This window comes from Danio rerio, chromosome 19 (assembly GCF_049306965.1).
Source record: "Danio rerio strain Tuebingen ecotype United States chromosome 19, GRCz12tu, whole genome shotgun sequence".
Taxonomy (NCBI): Eukaryota; Metazoa; Chordata; class Actinopteri; order Cypriniformes; family Danionidae; genus Danio; species Danio rerio.
Window position 1 is genome coordinate 4,530,659 of NC_133194.1, and position 16,927 is coordinate 4,547,585.

General features: G+C 33.8%; 1 protein-coding gene and 1 long non-coding RNA gene across 4 annotated transcripts in view; one reads left to right on the top strand and one right to left on the bottom strand.

The window, feature by feature from the left end:
• trappc9 (trafficking protein particle complex subunit 9) overlaps positions 1-16,927 on the top strand; it is a 308,149-nt gene that overhangs the window by 14,619 nt on the left and 276,603 nt on the right. For 2 of the 3 annotated variants that reach the window (XM_073931376.1, XM_073931378.1), the window contains 5 exons: positions 595-621; positions 2,424-2,545; positions 6,776-6,901; positions 6,981-7,197; positions 16,305-16,448. In XM_073931376.1, the coding sequence (XP_073787477.1) occupies positions 595-621; positions 2,424-2,545; positions 6,776-6,901; positions 6,981-7,197; positions 16,305-16,448 (636 nt within the window). The remainder of the gene's footprint in view (positions 1-594; positions 622-2,423; positions 2,546-6,775; positions 6,902-6,980; positions 7,198-16,304; positions 16,449-16,927) is intronic. The other variant, XM_073931377.1, reaches the window with a different exon arrangement.
• LOC141378988 (uncharacterized) lies at positions 3,114-6,287 on the bottom strand. Its single transcript, XR_012394859.1, has 3 exons — positions 5,686-6,287; positions 3,955-5,619; positions 3,114-3,813 (listed from the first exon to the last, which is right to left on the bottom strand). It is a non-coding gene; the product is annotated as an uncharacterized lncRNA (long non-coding RNA).

Consider the following 16,927-nt stretch of genomic DNA (forward strand, 5'->3'; position numbering starts at 1 on the left):
TGGCTTAAGCTAAATCTATTTAAATACATTATTTCAGTCTAAACTAATATAATGAATAATATTAAAATCCAGAAACAAACAAAAATGCTTCAGGGGTAATTAATATGACAGTGCTTTTTAAATATAAGGGATTCATAAAGATATTTATTAAAAAAATCATCACTCCAAGACACTCTAAAAGTAAGTAAAAAGTTAAATAACATGGCTGTTATTTAAAAAAAAAAGCCGGAATGCATAGTAAGTGTTGCTTTTTTAGTAATAGCCATGCAAATGCAGGCTTTTTAACATTCACTTACATTTCAAGTTCCTTGGACCAATGACTTAATGAATAATATTGTTTTAAAGCTTGCATGTCTCTTAATAACCATCATTTAAAATAATAACCATGATAATAACATTTTCAGTCCTGCTGCATGACTACTCACCACTACTGACAACGTTATCACGATACTGGGATATCAACATCATAACAGAGCATTAATTTACCCTGAAATGTGCTGTACTAACACTGCTAACCATGACCTGCAGCTTGTGCCCAAGAGTGAACCAGGTTCTCTCTCTCTCTTTCCCCTCTGTCTGTTTATCTGTCTTCAGGCGCTCAAGAAGTTCTCATTGATCCAGGTACAGTAAAGCACACGTGTAGCTCTAGAAATGGCTTTTCTTCTTCCCGTTTGTGCTCTCGTGACGTAGCTGTAGCTCTTGTGCTTGTGCATGAATGCCGGTGTTTTGGTGGCGTTGTGTGTTTCTGATCTGACGCAGTGCATGGATCTCAATCTTTACATTTGATTCCAGATGAGGTTTTTATCTGCTTTTTTTGTTGTTGCAATCACTAGATAAGGTGTTTGTGATTTTTTGCAGAGTTTATCAGTGATTCTCTAAAACATCCTTTCAAAATAATGTAGTTTAAAGCTTTAATTAGCTAAATTGTTTAGTGCTTTTGATCGTAATGGACTACTGTTCTCCTTTGGTTATTACCTCTTATGTAGTATGATGAAATGCATCTGTTTGTGAATGTAAAAATGTAGAGCTGCACAATATAATGTTTCAGCATTGATATTGCAATGTGCACATCCACAATAGTCACATCTTAAAGATATGCAATAATTAGTCTAAAATATAGTTGCCCAGGGGCTACAGAATTGCATTTAGTCACTTTATTTATATGGAATTCATATGATTTATGGAAAAAAAACAATCTTACTTAGAATTTTGTCTGGTTTCTAGTCCATTTCTGTACCTGAATACTGCTAGAGTCCCCAGAATACTGTGAAATAGAGGTATTCAAACCATCTTTGATGATCTAACTATATTCATATTGCAATATTTATCGCACAAAAATATAAAATATCACAATATCAGATTTTCCCAATATTTTGCAGCCCTAAAAGAATAAAGGTCTGCAAAAACTTCACATTTTGGATTGTAAAATTCAGAAAACTGAGTAATTACATTTGCATAATGTCGAAATTGTTGAAAATATAGTGTTTTTTGACCATAAATTGTTGCAAACCTATTGTAGAAGACCTTAAAACTAAGTCAGGAACTGATATAACTGAAGCACTTTAAGAATACTAGACGTTTTCCCGCCACTAGAGGTCAGTGTTTTGTTACCACAGTATCGTCGTCCCTCAATTGTTGGAGAAAATATATAATACAAAGTTTTATGTAATAGAAAGTTCTTAAAAAGATATAATAAAACACAAATATAATATAATAGAACAAGTTTTAATGGATATTTCTCACAAGTTCGTAGGCCAACATACATTTGACCAAGTACTGTTTGTAGTTGTTCTACTAGACGTTTTCCCGCCACTTGAGGTCAGTGTTTTGTTACCACAGTATCGTCGTCCCTCAATTGTTGAAGAAAATATTATATAATACAAAGTTTTATGTATTAGAAAGTTATTTAAAGATATAATACAACACAAATATAATATAATAGAACAAGTTTTAATAGATCTCTCTCACAAGTTCGCAGGCCAGCATACATTTGACCAAAATACGGTTTCAGAAACATGTTTCTGAACAATTTCACAGGTACAGATGGTAATTAAATGTTAATAAAAGAATATTCAGTGATGAATCATTTTCAGTAAGACCAGAAACATGGATTAATAAAGTAAAGAGTGTGAATTTGCTCTGGGTGTTACATTAATAAACACTCTGAGTTTCTCATTTCCTAAACATAATTATTAATGACTTTCATATTTAATTCAGGAGATTGCTTGCCGATTTCCAGGTCTTGCATCAGACAAATAAGATCATTTAATGTATCTCAGAGTTTCAATAATAAGCCAAGTCTTTAATATTAAGGCACATGTATGGTTGTGTTACATAAGCATGCACAGTACTGAAGCAGCTTTCTTGTGTTGTTTGGTTTCTTCGTGTAACACCATTTTTTTCTCTCTTGTCTTCATGTTCAGGTGCTCTGACGGCCAATGGGATCAGCGCAGACACAAGCACTGAGATCGGCCGAGCCAAAAACTGCCTGAGTCAAGAGGACATCATCGAGAAATACAAGGAGGCCATTTCCTACTACGGCAAGGTAATTTTATTCATAGAAACGTGAGACATACCTGAGATGATGGAGGATCATTTTTTGTATTCTGGAAGCTGGTCTGTGTTTCTCAAGGCTGACCAAAGACCTACAATCCAGTAATTTTATCAAGAAATGTTACATTTTATTAAATAATACAGTGTCATTGAAAGTGTAATTTATTTCTGTGATACAAAGCTGATGTTTTTTCTCCTATATTCCAGTCTTCAGTGTCACACGATCCTTCAAAAATAATTCTGATTTGCTCATTTTCTGATCAAGAAACATTCATAATTATTATCATTGTTAAAAACAGTTTAATAATAGATACTCTTTTTGTAAAAATTCCACATTAGTAAGCAGAGATTAAATTTTTATTTTAATTTTGTTGTTTATTGTTTTGATAAATGTCCTTGTTCATAAAGTAGTATTAATAATAGCAGGTATTATAATATACTAAAGAATTTGTTATTCTTAGTTCAGGATCCTTTCACCATTTCCCAATCAGTTATTAAAATATTTTATTCATAACTAACATGAACTAATAATGAAAATCAGTGTTTGTAGTAACTAACATTAACAAATACTGTATTAAATGTATTGATTATTCATAGTTAATGCATTATTAGCTGTTTGCTGTATCTGACATTAATAAATGCGGTTTTAAATGTATTGATTATTGATAGTTTATGCATTAAATGCTGTTTGTATTAACTAACTTTTAACAAATACTGTAAGAAATGTATTAATTACTGATAGTTAATGCATTAAAGCGGTTTGTAGGAACTAAAATTCATAAATACTGTAACAAATGTATTGATTATTGATATTTAATGCATTAATAGCGGTTTGTAGGAACTAACTTTAACAAAAACTGTAAGAAATGTATTGATCATTGATATTTAATGCAGTAAAATACAGTTTGTAGGAACTAACTTTAACAAATACTGTAAGAAATGTATTGATTACTGATAGTTAATGCATTAAAAGCTGTTTGTAGGAACTAACATTCATAAACACTGTAACAATGTATTGATTATTGATATTTAATGCATTAAAAGCTGTTTGTAGCAACTAACTTTAACAAATACTGTAAGAAATGTATTGATTATTGATATTTAATGCATTAAAAGCTTTTTGCAGTAGCTAACATAAATAAATGCGGCAATAAATGTATTAATTATTGATAATTTATGCATTAAAAGCTGTTTTTAGGAACTAATACTAACAAATACTGTAAGAAATGTATTGATTATTGGTAGTTAATGCATTAAAAGCTGTTTGTAGTAACTATCATTAACAAATACTGTATTAAATGTATTGCTTATTGATAGTTAATGCATTAAAAGCTGTTTGTAGTTTCTAATATTAACAAATACTGTAAGAAATTTATTGATTATTGATAGTTAATGCATTACAAGCTGTTTGTAGTCACTAACATAAACAAATATTGTAGGAAATGTATTGATCATTGACATTTATTGCATTAAAATCCATTTGTAGTAACTAATATTAACAAATACTGTAATTATAATACTGTAATTATATACAATAGTATATAAACAAATCAGACTAAATGAGGCATGCTCATCTTTTGCAGTCATTCCATAATAAAAATGGATTAAATTATTGAACATGTCTTTTAAAAACCTTGTATTACAGAGATTTTCACTCTTGTTCAGGGAGTTTTAAGCACACGATTCCAGCTGTTCCTAAAACACTCTTTAACCGTAGCGAAAGCACTTTAGCATGCTAGTTTCTCTGGGCTTATTGTTTTATTAAACACTCAAAGTTGTGTTTCATTATTCATCTGCAGAGATTGCAGTCAGGCTGGGCTCGCTTTTAAGCAGGTGGTTTGCCCAAAATTAATTTTTTCGGATGTGCATCTCGCACTAAGCAGCCCCTGGGGATGATTTTTCCCCTTTTTGCATGCTGTGTTTCAAATTCGCTGTTTCTCACATTACTTATATAAAGTAAAAGACTTGGCTGAAGCCTTGTGAATGGAGTTTCTCATTCAATCTCTGTTTTCCTCATCGATCTGCTCATTTCTGCCACATCAGCTGTTCAGTCGGCTTCCAGCAGGGGACGCTGCAGACTTAATAATTCATTTGAGTTTTTGTTTTTTATGATTTCACATCCTGAATAGAAGATGGACATACAGCATGACCTTTCTTTGACCCTTTTTGAAAATGGATATTATAGAAAAAGAGTAGTTCACCCTAAAAAGAAAATGTACTCACCCTTAAGTGGTTCAAAAATGTATTCATTTTTTTCCTGTTGAACACAAGAGAAGATATTTTGAAGAATGTTGTATACTTGTAACCATTGACTTCCATAGTCGGAAACATATTATGGAAGTCAGTGGTTACAGGTTTTCAAAATATATTCTGTGTTTTAACAGAATATAGAGGGTTCAAAACAAGCAAAAGGTGAGTAAGTATTGACATAATTTTCATTTTTTATTAACTATGTCTTTAAATAAATGGTGTCCTTTCCACAGCTGCTGGAATGTGTGAAATATTTTTGGGGAATATTTCTGGAAGGTCCATTTAAGACATTAAAAGTCATGGAATTATTTTATATTTGTCTTATATCAGAGGTTGTTGGTTGTCGCTTAATTTTTGTTTCCATTTAACAAAATGTGTTTGTTCTATACTATATTTTTAATAATATTTTGTTGTTTCACCTTTTTGTTATGGTTAAGCTATTTAAAAAAATAAAAACTGTATTAAATGTATTGATTATTGATAGTTCTTGCATTAAAAGCTGTTTGAAATAACTAACAATATTTAATAACGTATTAAATGTACTGATTATTGATAGTTCATGGAATAATAGCGGTTTGTAGTAATTAACATTAACAAATAGTGTAATAAACGTATTGATTATTGATAGGTAATGCCTTAAAAGCTGTGTGTAGTAACTAACATTAACAAATTCTGTAATAAATGAATTGAATATTGACAGTTAATGTATTAAAAGCGGTTTGCAGTAATTAATATTAACAAATGTGGTAAAAAATGTGTTGATTATTGATAGTTAATCCATTAAAAGCTGTTTGTAGTAACTAACATTATCAAGTACTGTATTAAATGTATTGATTATTAATAGTTAATGCATTAAAAGTTGTTTGTAGCAAAGAACATTACCTAATATTGTATTAAATGCATTGATTATTGATGCATTAACTAACATTAACAAATACTTTATCACATACAGTATATTGATTATTGATAGTTAATGCATTTTTTTCAGTTCTTTTTACCCTTTCATGCTCATCATCAGTTGGCAATTGTTGGAGGTCAAAAAACTAAGGCTAACATGTTAGGATCTTAATTGTAAGAGCTTTGGCTTCAGAATGGCCTCTTTAAAAACTAGGTGTTAAAAAGTCACAACAGAAACGCTAATTGTAAAGCTTGTAAAACTACTATCCAGCTATCAAATATGGGGAAGAATTTCACAGCCACGCTGTGGTAAATCTGAGGTAAATAATTTGTTGTTCTCATAATAAATATTATAGTCATGCATGCATATGATATTCAAGCTAAAACCATTTTATTATGATTATTGTGACATTAGAAGTTCAGCTTTATATTTAGTGAAAATCGGGTGAAAGTCAGGGAGTTTGATTTTTTTTTTATTTATTTATTTTTTACAGTGGGAGCCCAGCAAAAAAAAAAAAAAAAAAAAAACACTTTGTTTTATATTATTAATGTACAATTCTTGCTATTAATTAACCATTAACTATGACTTTCAGCTTAATAAACTATTAATTAGCTGCTTAATAATAGTTATCAAGATATTAGTTGGGTTTAGGAATAGTTTTGGGTAGGATCAAGGATGTGGAGTAAGATCAGGGAGAATATGTACTTTATAACGCCTAATAAACAGCCAATATCTTAATAATAGCAAGGTAATAAGTCACTGGTTAATAGTGACAATTGGTTGTCAAGCTAAATTGAAATCTCATTTATTTATTTATTATATTATTATATTAATTTATTTATTTTACAATATATTTTAACATTTATTTGAGCTTATAGTATATTGTAATAAAATAAAGTTATTCAATAAACAATTAACCTAAAATTGCTCAGACGGGGCAATGATTAATTGCATTTTTTTATTTTTTTTGCAATCATTTTCTCAAATAGAAATACATGATGCATTAAATGAAGGCTTTGAATTTGACAGCTCATAACTCAAATACAAACTAAACTCATGTTGTGTGTGTTTCAGTATAAGAGCGCTGGAGTGATTGAGCTGGAGGCCTGTATTAAAGCAGTCCGAGTTTTGGCTATTCAGAAACGAGCCATGGAGGCATCTGAGTTTCTCCAGAACGCAGTTTACATCAACCTGGGCCAGGTGAGAGTTACAGCAAATCCCTTTTTAAAAGCTTCTCATTAATGCACAGTTGTTCAGCGTTTGTTTTGCTTTCTGTCAGCTGTCAGAAGAAGAGAAGATCCAGCGGTACAGTGTGCTGTCGGAGCTGTATGAGCTCATCGGCTTCCACCGTAAATCTGCTTTCTTTAAACGTGTTGCCGCCATGCAGTGTGTGGCTCCCACAATCCCTGAGCCGGGCTGGAAGGCCTGTTACAAACTCCTGTTGGAGACCCTGCCAGGATATAGCCTCTCGCTGGACCCCAAAGACTTCAGCAAAGGTAAAACAAGATGCTGTTCTAGGGCAGAGCCGTCACAATTCAGTCACAAATGAGATGCAAACTAACTTACAATCAAGCTAACAAAAAAAACCCTAACAAACCATATAATTAGTTAACTAACTATTGAACTAACAAGTTTACAGTTGATCTATCAAACTAACTAACTAACTGACTGACTGACTGACTGACTGACTGACTAACTAACTAACTAACTAACTAACTAACTAACTAACTAACTAACCAAACATCTAACTATTTAACTAACTAACTAACTAACTAACTAACTAACTAACTAACTAACTAACTAACTAACTAACTAACTAACTAACTAACTAACTAACTACCTAACTGTTTAATTCATTAACTAACTAATTATCGAAGTATCTAATTAACTAACTATCAAACTAACTATTGAGCTAACCAATGAACTAACAACTAACTATCAAACTAACTGACTAACAAACTATTTAATTAATTAATTAATTAATTAATTAACTATGGAACTAACTAACAAATTATCTAATTAACTAACCAACTAGCTATTGAACTAACTAACTAACCAACTAACTAACTAACTACCTAACTAACTAACTGTCGAACAAATTATCGAACTAACCAAACATCCATCTGTCCATCCTTGTCTGTCTGTCTGTCTGTCTGTCTGTCTGTCTGTCTGTCTGTCTGTCTGTCTGTCTGTCTGTCTGTCTGTCTGTCTGTCTGTCTGTCTATCTATCTATCTATCTATCTATCTATCTATCTATCTGTGTGTCTATCTATCAAGCAATCTAACTAATTGAAAATAAATATCAAACTAACCAAATACCAAACTAACATAAGTATCAAACTAACCAAATACCAAACTAACAAACTAACTATCGGACACATTGTCGAACTAAAAAACGAACTAACCAAATATCAAACTATCTAATTAGCTAACAAACTAACTATCGAACTAACCAAAAATCTAAGTAACTAACCAAATATCTAACCAACAAACTATCTAATTAACTAACTAACAAACGAAATATCTAGCTAACTAAATAACGGTCAAACTATCTAACTAACCAAACATCCAACCAACCAACCAACCAACCAACCAACCAACCAACCAACCAACTAACCAACTAACTAACTAACTAACTAACTAACTAACTAACTAACTAACTAACTAACTAACTAACTAACTAACTAACTAAACAAAAATATGTTATTCAGTTTAATCATCAGGCTTTAAAAAACCCCAAATGCGCTTACAGAATGAGGTGATTGAGGCATTACAATAAACAAAGAACTAATGTGCATGCAAGTCTGGAATAGCAATGCAGTCTGTATGCTTTATGATGCCAGTGACGTACCAGCCAATGTCTCAAGGTTTTTCAACCTGTAAAATGACATCATCTTCTCCCCCTCCCCTTCACATTTGCTCTGTTAATTAGCTTAATGTGTCATTTTTTTTTTTTAAATAAGTGAAAGCTAGTAATGCATTTATCCCACAGTTGTCCCATCGACCCGCTTTTACCGCTGTTTACTGACTTCTTTCACAATGCAAGAGCAGAATGTGAATAGTTTGAATTGCTCACTTTTCTTTAAATACCTCTGACTCATAAACTGCCTTTGGTTGATTTGTAATCCGACCAGGCAGCATTGAAGTAACCTCGCCTCTCTTTGTATGCATACAAAAAAAGCGTTGTGTGTTTTGAAGGGCTCTTCTCAGGGGTGATATATATTCTAGTCTTTGTGTTGGAAAAACAGAACGGAGAAGAGAGCTGACCCTGAGCGGGTATGTCAGGCTCTGAGGTGCATCACTTTAGGGTCCTTAACTATATTCTTTTTAATATGAAATCCTCTCAACCTACTACTTGACTTAAACACACACACATGCATGGAATAATAAATAATATTTAGCTTTAGAAGGAGCCTGATGATCGGTTTGTATACTTCATAGTCCTGTGACTCTCATCAATCATTAATGTTCTTTAATGATGACATCATGCTTTAATTTTTATTATGTTTTACACACATTTTAGAGTGATACATGGTATTATAAGATCTAATATAGTAGTGATATTATTATTATTATTATTATTATTATTATTATTATTATTATTATTATTCATTCATTTTCTTGTCGGCTTAGTCCCTTTATTAATCCGGGGTCGCCACAGCGGAATGAACCACCAACTTATCCAGCACGTTTTTATGCAGCGGATGCCCTTCCAGCTGCAACCCTTCTCTGGGAAACATCCACACACACACTAATTCACACTCATACACTACGGACAATTTAGCCGACCCAATTCACCTGTACAGCATGTCTTTGGACTGTGGGGGAAACCGGAGCACACGGAGGAAACCCACGCGAATGCAGGGAGAACATGCAAACTTTCACACAGAAACACCAACTGAGCCAAGGTTCGAACCAGCGACCTTCTTGCTGTGAGGCGACAGCACTACCCACTGCGCCACTGCGTCCCCCTATTATTATTATTATTATTATTGATAGGTCGGTTTCTTTTTATTATTCAAAGCAGAGTTTTTTTATCCTATGAGAAGACCCTGCTTTTTAATTATTCATGAGAGCACATGCTTTCCGAAGACAAGGCTGACCTGCTGTGAGACCCATGACTTGGATGAGACCACGTCAGCGCATGGCTAGAAGTACAACTGTAAAAAATAAATCCGTTAAATTTACTGTAAACAAACAAAACGTGACAGCAGTGGTTGCTAGTATTTCACTGTAAAAAATACGATAGAAACCGTTAAAGTAATTTCTCATTTTTACAGTAAAATACCGTATTTCATACATTTTTATAAATGTAATATGCCTGTATTTGACTGAGCCAAACCCTGCAGGACACCGGCCCTACAGGACCAAGTTTGCATACCTCTTTTCTACAGTTTATTTTAAACAGTTCAGCAAGTGCATCACAACACCTTGGCATCAAATCAGAAAACACTCTCAAAAAATAATTTAGAACACCTTTGCAAGTGGATAGCAACACCTTGGCAACCACATGCCAATGTTAAAGGTGCAGAACATGATTGTCTTTAGAAGCAGTTTTTGTTGTGCTGGTTGAAAGTCTCTTCACAGTCTAATAGTAGAGATTAAAGTAAACGATCTAAATGTATTTATAGGTATTTTTATATTTTGGCTAAGGCATAAAACAAAAAAAAAAACGTTCATCTAATTAAATGTCGGGCCGACATCTCTCATAATTCCGATAAGTAGCCCAATCTGTCTGTCAGCAAATGCAGATTTGAACAACTCCGCAGCCATTTGTATGCAGCTCCGCCGACCGCCGCACGCCCACGAGAGAGAGCACGTGCGCGATCGGTAAAAACCTGCTAAATGAAAACTTTTTAAAAACCTGAATCAATATTAGAGTGACTTTGCATGCTGAAGAAAGGATGACACAAAGGCTGAAGGATTTCTCTTAGACAGGTAACGTTCTGTTTTAAAACTGATGTAACGTTAGCTGATGTAACGTTATATTTTGTTGTTACAAATGGGTTATATATTCACAGAATTGTTGTTCAGCCACTAAAATCTTCCGGTGAAAGATCGATGATAAGACTATTTTCAGTTTTATAAGGGACCTTTTACAGCATCGATATTGCAGATTTTAATTAGTTTAACAACAAAATACAAGCAAATATCGCTATTCTGCCTAGTCTCTCCCTATATTGTTTACAACACAACTCTAAATATTTGCTCTGAAATAGCATGTCAGTTTGGCTTAGTAATGAGTGTAATTCCCGCACGCCGCCGGACAAGCACTAGTCGCTTTTAACACGAGAGAGGGTTCTTTTTGCTGTGCTCGTGTTTCAGGAGGCGTGGCTCTAGACGGCAGGGGAGGGACTATTTTAGAGATTTATGCTAAGCTGTTGTGGAAGCTGTTGTAGCATTGTGGAAGATCAAATACTGCACCTTTAATTAATTTCAAACTCTTTAACAACCACAAAGGAACCTTATAATCTAGCAATGCTTTAAAAAAAAAAAATTTAACACATCATTTTTTCTTGCTTCTCTTGCTTGATTAGTTCTAGTAGGATTTCAGAGCCTGGAGAATGTTGTTATGAATTGATAATAGATTCGTGCTTGAGACCAACTGCATGTATTAAGCAACTAAGAATAGAGTCAGTTTTGATTTCACATTCACTATAAGCAAGATTTATTACCGCTTTCTCCATGAATGTTCCCTCATCCAGAAATATTTACTCTTTCCATATGATTATTCTGTGTTCATTTCAGTCACAGCAGCAGATTTAATGTGCTTTTTTTTTGCATCGAATGCGTGATGCCATCGACAGCAGGTGGGCACGGTAACCCTTGGTGTGTGTCAGCCGAAGTTGAGGGTGACCCCGGCTTACTGAAGCTTTAAGTGAAAGAGAGAAGAGCGCCCGGGTCAATAGAGACACCATGGAGTGCAGAGAGAGAAGAGAAAATGGCTTTTTAATTGGCCCGGGAGTTCTCTAGCTCAGCTCTCTTTACAGAGAGAGAGAGAGAGAATATATCATCAAGCTCTGATTGATTGCGTTTAGCTCAGCCATTGTGCGCAGGGGATTTAAAAAGTCCAGTGAAAACACAAAAAGACCGAACAGGGAAGTACAGCAGACCCCGGAGTACTGTAAAACCACTTCTCGGAGACTCAGAGGCCTGTTAGCACCAAACGTTTTGATCCTTCAACCAAAGTAACGTGTATTATTTCTAGCTGAGCAGGGAGTGAGGAGGCTGCCTTACAATAGATCGCAGATAAATGTGCAATAGCTGTTTGTAAATAGTCAAATTTGAATAGATTGGTGTTAAGCCACGTTCAAAGGTCAACGTGTCAAGTAAAATTCGTCGTATGGCGCTGTGAAAGGGGGTGGGAGAAAAGAAGATGATTTGACAGATAAAGCAAGAGATTGGTCCATAATTAAAATTCTGGTACAGAGTAGGGTTGTCACAAAACTGGAGTTCGGTATCAATCGATACTGAAATATTAAAACGCTCATTTCCAGCTAACATATGAGCGCTGTTGAGTGTGTTCTTAAACAGCGATAATTTGACATTGCGTTCAAGGTTGCTCAACAGAAATGACTGTGATTGGCTGTGATGGTCATCAGTTCGTGGATGACCAATTCCAAGATGGCAATGTTCACTAAGGGTGTCACGATCCTCCAAATTTTCGATTACATACTATCAAATTTGTACTATCAAATTTTAAATAGCTCTACCTCAGCAGCCCTTTGTGCATTTGTACCTAAACTCAACACAAGGACTGATCGTTCCACCAGATCTGTAACAAATGGATGTTTGCCAGTACCGGCTTTTAAAAACTGTTATGGACAGAGATCTTTCTTTTATGTATTCACAAGAGTCTGGAATGAGATCCCACAACATCTCAAAACAATACCAACACTGAGACTTTTTAAGAAATCCCATGCTCGTCATCTGATGGTCAACTATCGCTGTAGCCACTGAGATAGTAGCCTGCTTTTTTTCTTTATCTTAAATGTTTGGTGATTGTTTGTACTGTGTTGATGGATGAGATGTTTGTCTGTTTTTATGTTCTGCAGAGCAGGAACCTGCTGAAAAACAGCATTCATGCTGAGTCAGGCCCGATTATCTTTGAATCTTTTCCTGTTTAAAAATTAAAAATAAATAATAAATAAATAAACATTTTCGATTCTGAAGTCACGGTTCGATTCGATTTTCGATTTAAAAAAAGAAAAATTTAACAAAATCATAAACAAATCAAAGTAAATGAATAAAGAAAAGTTACACACATAATTGCCACCTGTCAATCACTTTTTCCGTGGGACTCGTGAATAGCCAGTGATCTGTGTCCTTATAATGGCATCGGTAGAAGGAGGAAGGAGGGCTGCTCAGAAAGGCAAAACGCCAGTGTGGATGTGGATCGTTATTGTTATAAAATGCTATTTAAAAACTAAGACCTATTGATGTAAACAGGGCCTGAGTGTGTATTTTTCATGAGCGGATTTGCAACGGGGGCGGGGCGGAGGATTGCAAAGTCGGTGTTGTCTATCGGCCCAACTCTAATACATAGCAGAGCTTGCAAACTGTTTTTTTTTTTTCGACAACACGAACATTATCAACATAACCATTTATGTGAAGCTGCTTTGACACAATCTACATTGTAAAAGCGCTATACAAATAAAGCTGAATTAAATTGAATTGAATAACTCACTGGAAATCCAAAATACTTTCACATCGGCGACTAAATTAAAGGAGGAAAGGATTTAATTTCTGTGGACGGGTCTCCTGCGTCTGCAGTTCAACAAGCACTCCTTTTTTTCCGCTTGGCAAGCCAAGCTGACGTGACATGGGGGCGTGGCAGCATCGACGATTCCATTTTTTGATTCGATAATCGAAATTGACCATGAATTTCGATCGATTCCGATTTAAAATTGAAATCGTGACACCCTTAATGTTCACTATCAAAAACCCAAAGTTTACTTCTGTTAGAGAGTCTGTTGTCAACCACACAGACTGTCTGCATGCAGCCTGGTCTTTGTTCATAATTTATATTTAGTTTCATGACCCCTGAATACTCAGAATCCTCTGTTTGTGTGCTTACACTTTTAGGATCATGCAGGTTTATGCATTAGTCATGTGTTTGGATTGTTTTGGGACAGTCTTGGAACATACTACAACATCAATTTTGCATTTTGACTCCACAGGTCTGTTTGTTGCACACGGTTGCATTTGCTCAATTCATTATTCAATCTTAAATTCACTTTTCTGTTGTTGTTGTTGAAAAAACTCCTCCAATTGCATCTTTGACCACTGCTAAAAATCATAAGCCGCTCTTCTTCTGCAGTGCAAAAGAATCTGGGTAATAGTAACTCAAAGAACTGCATGCTATATGCATGGAGACATAGCTGGCTTTAGTAGTGTTGTAGCTATTCTGGCTTCCTGATGAAAAGCATCAGACATGAAAGTTGTCGCCGTTTCAGGTTGCACCCTCTCTGCTGTAAAGCTTAGTGTGGATTTGCATGAATTGAGTGTAAGGTGAGTGTGAAATAGACGATCATGTGAGTGTGATAAATCCTCACAATCATTGCAGAGCTGCTGGCACATTTAGTTTTCTCAGGGAAAGCACAGATCAGCTTCATTTCTCTCTCTCTCTGTGACTTTCCTGATGGATGACTTCTGTTACTCCACTGCCGGATGATGTAATTTAGGACTGTAAATTTGATGAGGTCTATCTGACAGTTTGAGCCGAAAAAGATGCTGTATGTACAAACAAAGCTTGACCGGGGTCGATCTTCTTGTCACAATAATTCTTAAGATGAAGGCGGATGATGAACATGGTTTTTATAGACGGTAATATTCGCTCGCTGGCATTTTGTGTTTATTCACTGAACTTTTAATGCGGCTTATAGGTGGCATACAGTAATAATAAAAAATATTTTTGCTGGTTGTTTAAACTGCTTATTTAAAATCAGCTGAAATAAAACAATTCTTGAGATTATTTTGAGAAAACTTAATTGTTTTATGTTCAATCTACTTAAATTTGTAAATAACAATTTGTTTATCTTCATACATGTTGTTACAACACAATTAAATTGTGTTACACCCATATTTTTTTAAGTGAATGAAAATAGCATTTATACAACAATTATATTATTATTATTTTTATTTTATAATAATAATAATAATAATAATAATAATATTAATAATAATAACAATAATAACAATAATAATAATAATAATAATAATAATAATAATAATAACAACAATAATAATAATAATAATAATAACAATATTAATGATAATAATAATAATAATAATAATAATAATAATAATAATAATAATAATAATAATAATAATAACAACAATAATAATAATAATAATAATAACAACAACAACAACAACAACAATAATAATAATAACAATATTAATGATAATAATAATAATAATAATAATAATAATAATAATAATAATAATAATAATAATTCCCACATTAGGGGCAATCTCCTCATCTACACTGTACATTTTAGATAGTAGATTTAACTACCTTAGAGTTAAAATTAACACTACCTCAGAGTTTATATGGGAACCACTTTGAAAGTGTTACAATAACACTTTTGAAAGAGTTAACATTATCAACACTCAGAGAGTTAATTAGCAAACTCTTATAGTTTAAAATATGACCACCACAAAGGATCATATGAAGACCACTCAGTGTTATGTGTTAACACTCTTAGGTCAAATTTCCAGCACCGCACAGAAATAAAAATAAATCTTGTTTAATATCGGCAACACTTTATTAACTATTCGGTTAATGTTTAGAGAAAACTTGATCTCTGAAATAGAGACGAAGCCGAAGTAAAATGATTGAATGAATGAACTTTTGTTGCACTGAAAGAAAATTTGGGTTTCTTTTTATCAACAAAATCGAAAGACAATAAACGCTATATGTTTTTGATAAAAGGTTATTTAAACTTTAAAAGTTAGTCAATTAGAAGTTTGTAATAAGGCTCAACTTTACACAAGCACTTACAGAGAGAGCATTTTTTTTTTTTCATTTTCACTTTTATTGCTACAGCCATAATATATTTTGTTTAATCGGGAAGGGGGCAATATTTATATTAATATTGGAAGCTTTTGCCCCAACCCCTTGTTAACTTCTGGTTTTGGTACTAGACGGTCATCTAAAAGTCTCATGAAGCATACAAGACTAAAGTTATGACTTTGTTCTTTGGAAGAAGTCTCATTTCTGAAGAGAAAAGTTAAATGAAATGCTGCAAAAGTGACAAAATTGCTGTCTAATAGGCAGGGACGTAGTAACCGTGGGGTACTGGGGTACTTTTACACTATAAAATATGATGGGTTCCACATAATTGATTTGCGTTGGAGCAACATGAAGGAATTAGGTTAACTTATTAGTTTTTTTTACAAATTTAGGTGGATTGATAATTAAGTTGTCCCCCCAAAAACTCAAGAATTGTGTTGTTTCAGCTCATTTAAAATAAGTAGTTTGAACAAAAGGCAATCATAATTTCATAAATAATAAAAATGGAAACGCAAAGACATGAACAAATTCCAACAAAACTGTTTAGTGTGTGTTTAAATGTTTTCTCTTCCCCTCTCTCTGCAGGGACTCATCGTGGATGGGCAGCAGTGCAGTTGCGGTTGCTTCATGAGCTTGTTTACGCGTCTCGTCGTATGGGGAACCCAGGCCTGTCAGTCAGACATCTCTCTTTCCTGCTGCAGACCATGCTGGACTTCCTCTCAGACCAGGGTAAGACATGGGACACTTCCACAAATGCTCTAAATCGCCATGTGATGGTTCACTAAATAGTGGATTCAGTCATGATTTTTGGTTCAATGCGGTTTACATTGTAAAAAAAAAACCAAGAGGACGCCATTTAGAAATGTAAGAAATTGTAGGTTGTTTTGAGTACTTTTAGGGCTTGTTTGGCGTTTTTGTCTTTTAATTACACATCCTTTTTTGTCTCGCTTACAAATCTATTTTCATTTCTGTTTGCTAGTTGGTTTTGCTAAATTTGTAAAGAAAAAAGCTTGGTGGTGGATCATATCAGGCCTTTCAGACACTCTTCACGTCCCTGTGAGATTGAGACAGATAGACGATACTCATCTAAAAGACAAGAGATGAAAAGAAAGAGACAGTAAAGAGAAAATGTTCGCTATAGTGCATTTATGTAGATGGATTCTGCTGCGGTGATTGTGTATCAGGCCTGTATTTTATGAAATCGTCAT